General features: G+C 36.2%; 1 protein-coding gene across 3 annotated transcripts in view; it reads right to left on the bottom strand.

Moving 5' to 3' along the window:
- Nucleotides 1-11,954, bottom strand: part of PALLD (palladin, cytoskeletal associated protein) — a 190,303-nt gene extending 178,349 nt beyond the window's left edge. For all 3 annotated transcript variants that reach the window (XM_061993410.1, XM_061993409.1, XM_061993408.1), the window contains exon 1: nucleotides 10,993-11,954. In XM_061993410.1, coding sequence (XP_061849394.1) covers nucleotides 10,993-11,939 — 947 coding nt within the window. In that variant the 5' untranslated portion in view covers nucleotides 11,940-11,954. The remainder of the gene's footprint in view (nucleotides 1-10,992) is intronic.
- Between the last annotated feature and the right edge of the window lie 1,576 nt (nucleotides 11,955-13,530).

Genomic DNA, 13,530 nt, shown 5'->3' with positions numbered 1-13,530 from the left:
GTTCTGGAGTGGCTTTGGCTGTTATATTACCTTGCTATATTCCACTATGTTAAGTCACATGCATCAAATTTTCAGGTTGCCACTTCATTAGATTACAGCAACAGTGATGTTTCTTCCAACCAACAAGATTAAGTTAATTTAATTTAGATTGCGATTTAGGTTTTGGGGTTTTGTTTGTTTGTTTGTTTTTTCTAAGAGGAAGGGGAGGCTCTGAGAATAGAGAGACTATTTCTAGACTGAAACTCTGAATCACCAGCCTCTGAATTTGCAGTCAGTAACACGTTCTAGAACTGGCATCTGTACAGTTCCTCAGTTAACTGCAAATCACCATCTCCACCTACTTCCTTTATAGGCAAAGTGCCTCCAAATTACCTCTCAAGGATTTTGTGGAGAACAGGGTTTTATAGATTCCTTCTGGCCATATGGCAATCCTGAGGAAGCTCAGATAGAATCAACTTTCCTTCTGTCCCAGCCCTCTCTAATTAAACTTGAAAGCTCTTACCAGCGGCAATGCCATTTTGTAAAAAAAGGAAGAAAACATACAGTAATGTTTACCTCTGTAAGACTACAGAGAGACTTTATGGGAGACTCACTGTACTGACATCTAAAGTAAATTATAAATTGAGAATTAAGTTATCCCTCTCTATTGTCCTAAAGGGCAATGGATTGAAGTCTTTAGATCCCTCAATATTGATACTAATTCATAATAAAGACTGTAACATATAAACATTCTCTGCAGTGTATGGAAAAGACATTAATAAAATAAGTTCATCATTCTAGTTGGGATTATGTTATACTACTTCTTAACTATGATTCAAGCTCTCCCTAAATTAACACCTGTAGAATAATTCCTTCTGGCAGCAGTGATTCACAAGTATTCTTTTGGAAACTATCCAATACAGAGAGAATAAGTATTTTCCCCTTTGAGTTTTTTCCTTTCCGGATTTGCTTCACTGATGACTGGTTAAGTATAATCATAGTTTAGGAGACACAAAAATCCATATTTAATTTAGAAAGTGCAGAAACAGAAATTGAACGATTTTCCTCATTTTTTTAATATTATATCAAATTGTTATATTATACACAATGTTAAAGTTAGATGTCTCAGCTTTAACTCAAAGTATCTAGGAACATAAATCCCATTTGTTGACTACCAAGGAATTCCTTTTCTGAGGACTCTCCATGCAGCAACCGTGAAAATGAAATTTTCTATGAATTAATCATTCAGAAGTATGACAGACCCTTTAAAAAAAAAAAAAGTTCAATTTCCCCACTTTTTTAACGATATGTTCAGTTTTGTATAAGAACTTCCCTAGAGGAGTATTTTTGCCTTTTAAAAAATACTCTCACACACTCAGTATCTTTTATTTATCTGCTTGAGGCACATATCAATTGGTCATGGCAGGTTTTAAAAGGGTTTGATTTACACAGCTTGTAAACAGGCTACTTGATAAATAGCTATGTCAGTTAGATTCATGTAAGTCTTTATGGCTTAAAAAGTAGAAAATTCCAAGAGGAGGGATCTACCTGGAGCTACAAATGCATTTTGTCAATTCGTAATTAAGTGAAGAGATTGGTTTTATATATTAAGAATAGGGAAAATGAAAAGCCACTTTTATACCTCACATTGCATTTGTTAATTATTGACAGAATTTAAATCCTGTTATTTTGTGAACTAATTGGTTCAGCAAGTGTTTACATTCAGAAGTAGAAAAGAAATACATTTACATGAAGGGAGTAAATAAAAAAAAGAGTTCTAGTGAGCTTCAGATTCTAAGTGGGACATCTGATACTGAAATAAGAATTCTAAGCCAGCACACTTTTAAATCAGCCTAAAATCAGAAATTTACTGTTCAAACACATTGAATCATGAACTTGTAACTCAAACTATGCACATTGCATTACTTCTTGTTATCCAGAGCAATGCTTTAGATGAAAATAAGCACATCAATTCGCTTATGCTTTTTTTTTTTTTGAAGTAGCCTTGGCTTTGTTCAGGGAATAAAGTGGAAACTAAGCCAATTGCCATTTAAGTTTGAACTATGGTTAGCTGCCATTAAGAGATCCATGTTTCTACTTGATCCTTAGGCTTAAATATGACATTACAAAGAATACCTCTGTGCCCACTCATGGCCTTCACAGTCCAACATAAGCATGTAGAATATCTAACTGTGACAATGACTTACTATAAGCAATTCTACCTTAAAACACAAAGAACAAACAAAAAAACCATTTCTATACATCACACAATCATTGTTTTCCTTAAACACTGAAAGCATTTATTTACCTGATAGATAACACAATATGTTTGTTTGCAAAGTTCTCTAACTTGACAATGACAAGCAATGCATGCCCACGTACAAAAGGTAGAGTAAGATTTTTCTTTATTGATTTTGAAAATATTTGGGAAAATGCTATCGCATTGTAACTGGCCCCATTTTGGTTAGGTGAATGTACCTGTTTAACTAATTGACACAGAATTCATATTTTTGTTGAACTGGGTTGCACTTTGCTATGTTATTCCCAGTAGGAAAACATATCAGTATTAGACTCAACTCCTAGGGTTTTAGGGTGTTTTATTTCTTCCTGCCTCTTAAAAGCAAAGCTGTCATAAGACACAGAGACAGACTTGACTGAAGAGACTCACCTTTCCCCTCAGAACTGGCTATCTAGAAAGCATATATCAAGGATAATAGGTTCTGAGATCATCTGATGCTGTACCTGGCCCCTGATTATCAGTGTATTAATATTGAATCCATTTTATTAATATGTCACATAGAAAAAAAATGCAATGAAAGAGCAAAATGCTAGGGATGATGAAATGTAGCCAAATATTAAATAGACTTCTGTGAAGCTTGTTATCAACTTGCAATTGTCAAGACTAGTCTGTAGGGGTAGGAGGCCCACATTTCATGTTAGTTCAGCTAAATGCATGCCTCAACTACTCACAGGACAAATATTTAAGTCATCTTTCCATAAACAATGATTTACTGTTGTGCCATGTGTTCTCTTAGTAGCCACATTTTCTGTGATAATAAAAGAATTCATAGTTAGTTATGGATAGCTGTCAATTGTATCATAAATGAGAGATAGATTCTATTTGTGTAATTTTTTTTCCCTTGACCAACCTAATCAAATAAGAGGAGATAAATAAAAGCTGTTCACATATTATACAAGCAATTTATAAGGCACTGAAATGATCAGAAGAAAGGCATGGCTTAAGCGTAAAGTCCTAATTATTTTTATAACCCTGAGGCATCCATGCACTGCAAGTATACATTATTAATAAGAGAGAACAATGAAAAACTTAGATTTGAAGGAGCATGTTAGTGTTATAAACATGTCTTCATAATAGACTTGTTGCAGAAAAATTTTAGTCTTCTACTTGCTTTGACCTGCAGGCAGCTGAAAAAAACTAGTTTTATAGAAGTGATTCTACCTGCTAATTACATCCAGCCCTCAAGCATTGTAACTTATTACCCTTTCCCACAGGAAGTCTGATGTACTTGAGTTCACATTACCCCTGATGTTGAGTTGTGAGCTCATCTCTCTGTAGTATCACACTGATTGTAGTGTATTAGTTAAGGAAAAGAAGGTTTTTGGAGTCTGAGCTATAACAAGCACTTTGGCTATAACAAGTTCTTTGACATGCAGTACTTCAGTACATCAAATAGGATACTTCTAGACAGGCCCTTACCACTTCTGCAACCTAAAGATATTTTTTTATATACAAGCAAAATTATCTTGTTGAATTATTCCTCCTGATCTTTTTCATAAAATAGCATCTCTACCCAGATTACTTAGATGTATATTTAAGAAGTCTGCTAATTTGTTGATTTACAGAACCATGTCATATGGGTATTGGATGAAGTTTTCAATACTAAAGGAAGTTTCTTACTATTTCAGGTGTTTGCGATTTTTCACTGTTCCTCCTCATGGACTATCCTTTTGTGAGTCACCTCGGACAAGGCAATTGATGGGGTACAAAGCAGCAATTCAGACCATTTCTTACATTAATACATGTAAAAGTTTTCTGGAGGACAAAAGCTAAAAAAACCATTTAAGTGTCTAAGAAGATAACACTCCAGTGAAGGTTTATTTTGTGCAAAGATAAACTTCCATATTCTGTTTATTTTTTGTGTCTTGAAAGAAATGCTATCTATCTCCTTAATATATAACTATAGATTATTTTTCAGTACACAAAACTGTAAAAAAACACCCCAAATTCAACCTTTTAATCTTCACTTCTTTCAGAAAGCACATGGAATGTGAGAACTCAGGACAACACAAAATGTTTTCTGAATTAGTAACATGGTGAGAAACCATTATAACACCTTGTATATAAACAAGCAGCTGTTCTACATGTAGCACATCTGCAGAGGCTTTGTATTCTTCTACCTAAAGCAGGAACTACAGGCTTCTTTCATCATTATGTCCCTTGAACATCTCTCCCACATATCCAAAAAGCTACCTAGGATTTCTCTTCTACTATATTTATTTCTAGTAGCCTCGTTATTGATTAGTGATGGATTTCACTGAAACAGGAAGATTTTCAGAGGGCTCACAGGAATAACAGATCTATTTGCTGCTGTTCTTGCACTAGTTGTACACAGTTGTACAAGGTATAAACCCAAAGCACTGCTAATTCCTTAAGTTTCCTGTTCTCTTTATATCTCTATGCTCAGGGAAGAATACACAGATATTATTGGAAGGACTTACTCTCTTATTTTCATATGTGACAAGGAGTTGGCAGATGAGGGAATTTCTTTTACTCCTTCATTTACCTTTGAATGGGCTTAAAGGACAAGCCCGTGGCCTATCAAATGGTTCACATTTATAGTCCACTTAACAGAGTCCTGTCACACTGTAGCACTTGTTAGTGAGAGTGCACTTTCCAGAGGGGTTCTAGAACTAAGAAAATAAGCTCAATGTTCACTGCTGTTTAACGATGTTTATTCTTTGTTTGGTCTATTAGAAGCTCTTAGTTCATATCCTTCTCTACCTCCCTCAAAGTGCCATTAGCTCCAATTGCATGAAGTCCACCGGTTTCAGTCATCAGCCATGAATGTTTACAGAGAAGTCCTATACGTTTGATTTCATCCTCTTAAGGTTAGCTTTCACATTGCCAAGAACGCATTCACAGAACGTATGTCAGACATGACAAAGTTATTTATTAGGAAAGCACTGAGTTTCAAAGTGCTAATGATATTTACCTAATTAATATTTTTAAAACAACATATTCTATCTTAGAGGATACGTCCTGGTTATGTAAAATTAATAAACTGCTGTAATTACCCTCAAGAAACTTAAACTATCAAAGATGTAGTATTGCCTCTAGGCAAATGAGCAAATATGTCAAAGAATATTAAACACAATATTTTAAATATGATCTGGAATAGCACTGAATACCTGTTGAACATTGATCACTAACAATGCCAGAACTATTGACTTTAAACACTTCCTCTATGAAAAGCCTCACTACTCATTTCTCTTTACATTTCAGTACAAATAAAATAGGTCTCTGATACAACATATGGGTTCAATTCCACCTCTCTCCCTCTTAGCCTCTAGATTTAGTTTTAATTTTCACAGATCAGTACTTTCAATTAGTCCATTACAAGCAGATTGCTAATCTATTTTCTCAGTGTCAGACTTCTTGGCTGTTGATGCTTTACACAATGCTGGAAAGGCCCAGAGACAGTCCATGAGATTTATACTAATAAATGCTGAAATGTGAAGTAAAAGTAGTTTCTTGGAATGCTGCCTCTGGATGTGTCTCAGCATCACTTTTGTTGGAAATCTGTATTTTAAAACTACTTCAATTAAGCTTAGTTTTTAAACTAAAAATGTTTAACATGGACAAAGCTAGTGTAGTAAAAGAGCTTTCTGAAGACATGTGCTGCCTTGTTATTTTACAGTTCGTCCAAGTCTCGTTCAATTTCTATGTAAATAAAAAGTAAAATTTATTTATTTTTTCAGTATGCAGATAGCAGCACTATTTTTCTTATTTTAGAAGAGTAATTTTTATTAATTTAATTTTAAGCTTTTCACATTACCTGTCAAGCACGGAATCAGTTTAAACTGTACTTTTAATCTAATCTTTGACTCTTTTATAACTAGTAGTTAATACATTATTTATTTATGGAGCAAGAAAATTTAAGTCTGCATTCTTTTACTGAGAGGCACACAAAGTAGAACAAAAGAATAAAGTGAACAGAGATGCATTTAAACTTTCAGTAATGTAATAAAAAACTCATCAAGACACATACATTGGCATTCACAAAGACAAAAATAAAGAAAAATTTTTCTCATTCACAGAGAAAAATAAAGTAGCTGAGCTGGAATACTCTTCCTGGTTCCAATTTGAAGGAGCAGTCCTAGTTTCAATAACTATCCCATTGTTTTGACAATTGTTTGTTATAACATCCATCTTCATGCACTGACATGCATTCTTCCTGTTTTCAAGATGAAAAACCAAAAAGAAAGTATACAATTTTCTAAAACAAAAACTACAAAAGATATTTCAGTCTTCAGGGCAACCACTTCCTGCTCTCTGACCCCCTCCCCCTTCTTGATTTTATATCTTTGAATGTTAATTATTATTAGTATTATATTTATCAACAATATATAGTTATAATAATAGTGTAATCATATGTTACAGTATTTATTAATATTATATGTTTGAATAATAATTTTTTAAATTGATTATTTTATAAGACTTCCGATTCCCCAGAAGGCTGTGCTGCCATTCAGCGAGATCTCAACCAGCTTGAGAGTTGGGCAGAGAGGAGCCTTATGAGGTTCAACAAGGACAAGTGCAGAGTCCTGCACCTGGGGAGGAACAATCCCATGCACCAATGCAGGCTGGGGATTGACATGCTGGGGAGCAACTCTGCAGAGAGAGACCTGGGAGTCTTGGTTGATAATAAACTGAACATGAGCCAGCAATGTGCCCTCGTGGGCAAGAAGGCCGATGGCATCCTGGGATGCATCAAGAAGAGTGTGGCCAGCAGGTCGAGGGAGGTTCTACTCCTCCTCTATTCTGCCCTGGTGAGGCCTCATCTGGAGCCCTGTGTCCAGTTCTGGGCTCCCCAGCTTGAGAGACGGAAGTGCTGGAGAGAGTCCAGTGCAGGGTCACCTAGATGATCAGGGGAATGGAACATCTTCCTTATGAGGAAAGGCTGCAGGAACTGGGGCTGTTTAGTCTGGAGAAGAGGAGACTGAGGGGGTAATCTCATTAATATTTACAAATATCTAAATGGTTGGAGTCAGGATGTTGGGCCATCCCTTTATTCTATTGTATATAGCAGCAGGACAAGGGGTAATGCGATGAAGCTGGAACATAAAAAGTTCCATTTAAACTATTTCACTGTGAGGGTGAGGGAGCCCTGGCACAGGCTGCCGAGGGAGGTTGTGGAGTCTCCTTCCTTGGAGGTCTTCCAGACCTGTCTGGACATGTTCCTGTGAGACCTGCTCTAGGTGGAGCCGCTTCTGCAGGGGATTTGGACTAGATGATCTCTAAAGATCCCTTCCAACCCCTACCATTCTATGATTCTATGATATTTGAAGGATGCATATTATCTACCTAAAACCTGCAGACCACAAAATACTACAGGCAGTCACTGCAGTACGATAACCATTCATGTTAGGGTGTAAACTCTCACACGTCTCCCCAATAAAGCCCACTAGTTCAGAGCACTGTTCTAAGATAAAAAAGACAAAAAAAAAGTAGTTTGGCAATTCACTGAAATGACTTTCAACTTTACATTTCAGATATGCTCTGAAGGAAACTGAAACTTGTTGGTTGGACAGGCCTTAAGTCAGTAAACGCAAACAAACAAAAGGCATAAAGATGGCATAGCATTGTCTAAAAAACCTGATTATGAAAGGAAATAGAAAGGAAGAAGAATTAGAAGAATAACAAGGTCAATACTGCCAATAGATATTATTTTAATTTGTAAATGAAAAAAGTGAATGTAAAGAAGAGATCATTGCATGAGTAAGAAAAAATATTTTTGTAACAGAAAAATACTGAGGATAGTGACTTATCATTTTCATATCTATAGATATATCTTAATCTGAATGCAAATAAAATACTAAATGACAACACATTACTGCTAAGCAAATTTCTAAAATGAATGTACTACCAGAATAAAATGGCTAACAATATTTTTCTACTTACACTCAGCAATGTTACACCTGTTGTTAGTACTTTCATATGATCTTCAATGCACCATACACAGGAAAACACCCAGGTGTATGAAGATAACATATCTGACCCAGGAAACTCCTTATGTACAAGAATCTTCCTCTATTCTTAGTAAGTACTCTCTCTTTGCAGTACTCATTTTTGTCGTTCCTAGTAAGATATATTAGCGGGATTCTACTCTGAAATGATTAGTAGAAGACTATTGTAGATTCTTGTTTAAAAGTAGGTTTACTGAGCAAAAGAGTTTCATGAAGAAAAGCAGTTGGACTATGGGGAGAATATAAGAAAAATGTTTATATCTGGAAGCAATTTAACAACTCAGTTCATAAATTATCTCCCTTAGGAAACAAATACAAAATATTCTGGAAACACTATTTGTTTACAAAAGGTTGCAAAATAAAAAAGAACCACTATTTCATGTTACACTGTTCTAAACATTCATAAACAATTATAACAACACTATGAATTAATGCATAGAAGCTATTGTATTTCTCAAGGAAGTGTTTTAGATAATGTCTTACACTAAAATGTGTGTGGTAATAAACTAAAGTAAACCCATCTCACAATAAACAGAACAGAACATAATAAACAGAAAATCCAGAAGACCAATAGATCAAATGAAAAAGCAAAACATGATAGAGTTGCTGTGCTAAAAGGTTGTTAAAATACTTTGTATGTGAATTTTAGTTTAAATGAAAAATATCACTTCATCTTAAAACTAATAATACCAATAAGGGCTATTACAGATCCATTGAAGAAAGCAGGCCTCTGTTAAAGCTGGAAGGTCTAGAGAAACATATGAGGATGTGTTTGTTTTAAAAGAAAAAAAAGAGAAGAAAAAAGAGAAAAAAAAAAGAAAGAAAAAGAGAAGGGCACTTTGCTATAGTTACAGTATTAGTAGTGAATTTTGACAAGTTACAGTGCTCAAGCCATCGATGCTTGATGAAGCCTAAATATCGTCTATGCTCATTGCTAGGCTGGACAACTTCTTGAGTACTGAGAAAAAGAACAACTTAGTCAGTATTTTTCTTATCGCCATTAAACTATTGTTATTTCATTGTGACATTAGAAACTTTGGCTTCTGGTTATTTTCTTCCCAGCTGAGACAAAAAATGAAAATACAAATTGCTCTCTACTTCTATCAAACTTAACACACAGAGTTACAAAAATATTATTTTTGGTGCCTATGTTATTGAAACTTGCTTTTCTGGGAAAAATCAGAATTGAAGCCTGGATTCTGCAGATTTTATTGTTATGTGCAAATGTACATGGTAATCCTGGCTCATGCCCCTATCTGCATCTCCTGTTCAGCAAATTTTATGTGTGCTAAGTGGCTCACTCTCATGCCTCACAGACCAGCTAGTTGTTAAGCTTGTTCTATAGCCCTTCTTTTGGCAATAACATTAATAGCCAGTATCCATTTGTACTGTCTACCTGTTCAGCAGTTTTCACAAAACTTTTTAAAACTTTTACATGTTTTCCTTCTCTACTCAGTTTCTTCTGAAAACAGAAAGTATTTGTATCTTCATAATTCACATGGTTATGCTCCAAATATTTTTCCAAAGGTATTAAAAATCAGAAATTCAGTCTAATAAAACAGTCATCCAAGTACAGTGTTTTTGAAAACTAGATTTTTTTTTCTACTAAAATACAAGAGGATGGTCAATAAGTATTGTATCACTGGTGTCAGCCCCCCCCCCCCCCCCCCGCCTTTTTTAATTCCATAAAATCAAATTTACAGAAATATTTCAGAAATTTTCACAAAAAGCAAACATTCTTCAAGTATTCTGCAATACATCAGTGGTTTTAAATAGGCTTATCTTTTTCTACTGCAGCATATTACCCATTTATTGGACATTCAGGACCCATCACAACCCCCTTTCAGCTCCAGGAAAGAGGGAATGTGCATAGGTGATATTATATAACTGTTTAAAAGTTCCCAGTAACGTTAAAATAGTCTAGAATCCACTACGAATTTTTTTTTGTATGCAAGATTCACGAGAATCCCATCCAAACAGCACGTAGTTGCCGTGCCCTTACACGGTTAGTCTGATCTCTTGACCACGGAATGAGTCTTAGCCTTTGCTTTACAGAACTCAATAGCTCAAGTGCTCTCTACTTCCCCCTGGTGCGCCTCAGCGCTCAGAAGAAATCGAGGCTGGGAGAACTCCTCCCGCGCGGTGCGAGTGACCTCTTCAGCCAAAACAACGTCACTACAGAAAGGTCACGGTACAGGATTGTATTGACTTCCCAAAATAATAGGTTTTGAGGTACTGCTGTCATATTTTTCCTCTCTTGAAGATCCACAATGAAATTGATACAAATGAGGAAATATATCTTTAGTGAGAACTTGGAAAAGTAATTTTTTGTTAATAAGTAAAATAGTTTTGTAAAGTATATTCACAGATTTGTGTGTAACCACACAAAAAAGCATTTTGAGGGTGGATCATGACAGCATACAAAATTGATTGTCAGGGAGCCTTGCTAGAGAATAAGAAGTTGGCATGAAAAAAATGTGAATTCTTTTAGGTAGATTAGTTAATGAACTGTCACAGAAAGTTGTTAGAGAGTTGTTTGAGAGTTGTTATTTCTGAAGCATAAAACAACGAAACATTCCAGAGGACTAAAGAAGATAGAATCAGTTATTCTGTGTGCTTGGTAAGCCTGTGTATTCCAGTGTTTTTATGTGACTGCCTCTAAGGAGGTCTATTGTGGCACCTGTCCTTAGGCATCTTCCACAATCCGATCATATCTGGTGACTTAGTCAAAAGGCACACACCTACCTGACATCTGGGACTGGGTTGCCAACAACTCTGCATTCCAGCAACACTTTGTTTCCTTCGTCAACTTCTTGGCTCCTGAGCTTCTGAGTGAATTGTGGTGGTGAAGACTGATCCTCTTCCATGTTGATGAAGGGGTGACAAAAGACAGTTTCACTCTGAGTGATGGTCTCCCTTTCAGAAAATTGTTCTCCATTCAGATGAACTCCAGATAATTTTGTTTCAGGCTCAGTCTCTTGATACGACTTGTCAAACTCCTGGTTCATTGAAGTACTTACAGATGGTAGTTTCTTTTTAGGAGACAGGTATCCACTATCTGGAGAAGAAGAGTCACCATCAGGACTTCGGCCTCTCATCTTTGCTGCCTGTCTAAATATAGATGACAATTCCTCTATCAACGTGGCAGCTTTGTCACACAGCTTGTTCCTGAAAGGAGCTTCTCCCTCGGATGCTGATTCAGACTTTGAGCTTGTCTTAGGCACACTTGGACTGTCTTTCTCCAAATGTTTCAGGCTTCTAATGAAGCTAGGGCTAGCAGTTAGTGAAGGTGAGGATCTTGCTTGCCTCCTGGAGGCTGTAGCAAAACTACTTACTGTTTGAGGTGTGGTGGATTGCTCTTTTTGATTCCCTGGAAGAATGTGACTTGCAGTAGATGAAGTTAGACTACTTGCTCGAGGCCTCTGGAAAACATCTTGCTCATGGAGTTTGGCATTCCTGAAAGAAGGATTTTCTGAAGCGCTAGAAAGTGATGTGTTTAAATAATGACTGAAGTCTGCTGCTGTTTTCTGATCCTCCTTTTTGGAATTGGCAATGGCTTCCCGAGCTATGTCAAGGCTCTTACATATCTCCTCCTGGGTAAGGAAAGCAGAAAGTTCACTTGAAAATTCCCCATTCTGTATGTCTGACAGTGAATCATAGAAAAAGTCATGGTAGGATGAAGCTTCTGACATATTTTCAGGATATCCCTTATTGGTGCCTGTCTCTGCACAGTAAGCCTCCTTCAGCACTAAAGAGAGGGGCAATGCCTGGCCACAGCTTCTGTCCTGCATCCTGAAAGACACAAATGTAATTCCTTAACAAAAAATTCTGTTGACGAAAAAAATGAACCTTGTTATATCCTGGTACCCATAAGCTAGACACAAAACAAGGAGAAGAGTAGAACCCAACAGCGCATGAGATATTCACCATAAACCTTGGTTTCTATAAGAAGGCTGCATTCAGGAGTAATTTTTCTCCTTCAGAGAGAAATTCTCCTTCAGAGAGAATTGTTATCCTTCAGAACTAAGAAGATATCCTTTGTCTGCACATTGCCTAGCACAAGCTCAGTTCCACTGGATGAATCTGAGCGATTTGTTGCTTCACCTCTAATTTATTATTTCACATCAATGCTATTACACTTCACATTTTCTGGATTCAGTCTTATGATGCTTTGGAGAATAGACTTATTTTTCTCTTTCCCATAATACTATCTTCCAGACACTTGACCATCAAATTTTGAAGGAGAACACTGTTGTAGTTGAAACCATTATGAGAATCTGTACAAGGATGTTTAGATTAGAAATACCAAGTTATCCATTCTGTTTAATGTTATTAATGTGTTTAACATTATTTCCTGTGTTATGGTTTTTAACTTGCTACTTTTCAGTACAATTTAATAGCACTTTCCTCACCATTGATAAGTGATAATCAGAGGACTGGAGCATCTTCCTTAAAAGGAAAAGCTGTGGGAACTGGGGCTGTTTAGTCTAGAGAAGAGGAAACTGAGGGGTAATTTCATTAATATTTACAAATATCTAAATGGTGGGTGTCAGAAGATTGGGATACTTTTTTTCTGTTGTATCTAGTGACTGGACAAGGGGTAATAGGATGAAGATGGAACACAGAAAGTTCCATTTAAACAAAAGGAAAAACTATTTTACTGTGAAGGTGAGGGAGCCCTGGCACAGGCTGACCAGGGAGGGTGTGGAGTCTCCTTCCTTGGAGGTTTTCCAAACCCACTTGGATGCATTTCTGTGCGACGTGATCTAGGTGGACCTGCTTGAGCAGGGGGTTGGACTAGATGATCTTTAAAGGTCCCTTCCAACCTCCCTGCCGTTCTGTGGTTCTATGATTCTATGGTAAGTAGAATATCAAACAGCCACATGCAAAAATTAAAATGCTTAAGAAATAGATTTCACAACCTATGTATTGTCCTGCACCCTGTAAGGGCATGATGTAAACACTATATCAGTTTCACAATGTACAGAAGTATCTATACATCTTCAGTTTTCCCACATGATTTTAGAATGAGTGTTCCATGCCTCTGTAAAGACAGCAAGAAACAAGCTATCAGGGAAGTCACTCTTTTCCCAAGCAAAGGATCTGCCTGAAACTCTCTTAATGAAATTTATTTGTCCTACTCGTCACTATATTGTGAGTAATCTGATCTTAAAAGTAATTGCTGCTTTTGGGAAGCATTTAGTTAAGTTGAACATCAGTATTTTTAATTACCCTTGCAAAGTTACCTCTTCTTACAATAATTTCTATGAGATTAATTCTTAA

Source organism: Colius striatus, chromosome 3 (assembly GCF_028858725.1).
Source record: "Colius striatus isolate bColStr4 chromosome 3, bColStr4.1.hap1, whole genome shotgun sequence".
Classification (NCBI taxonomy): domain Eukaryota; kingdom Metazoa; phylum Chordata; class Aves; order Coliiformes; family Coliidae; genus Colius; species Colius striatus.
This window is presented reverse-complemented; position numbering and strand designations above follow the sequence as displayed.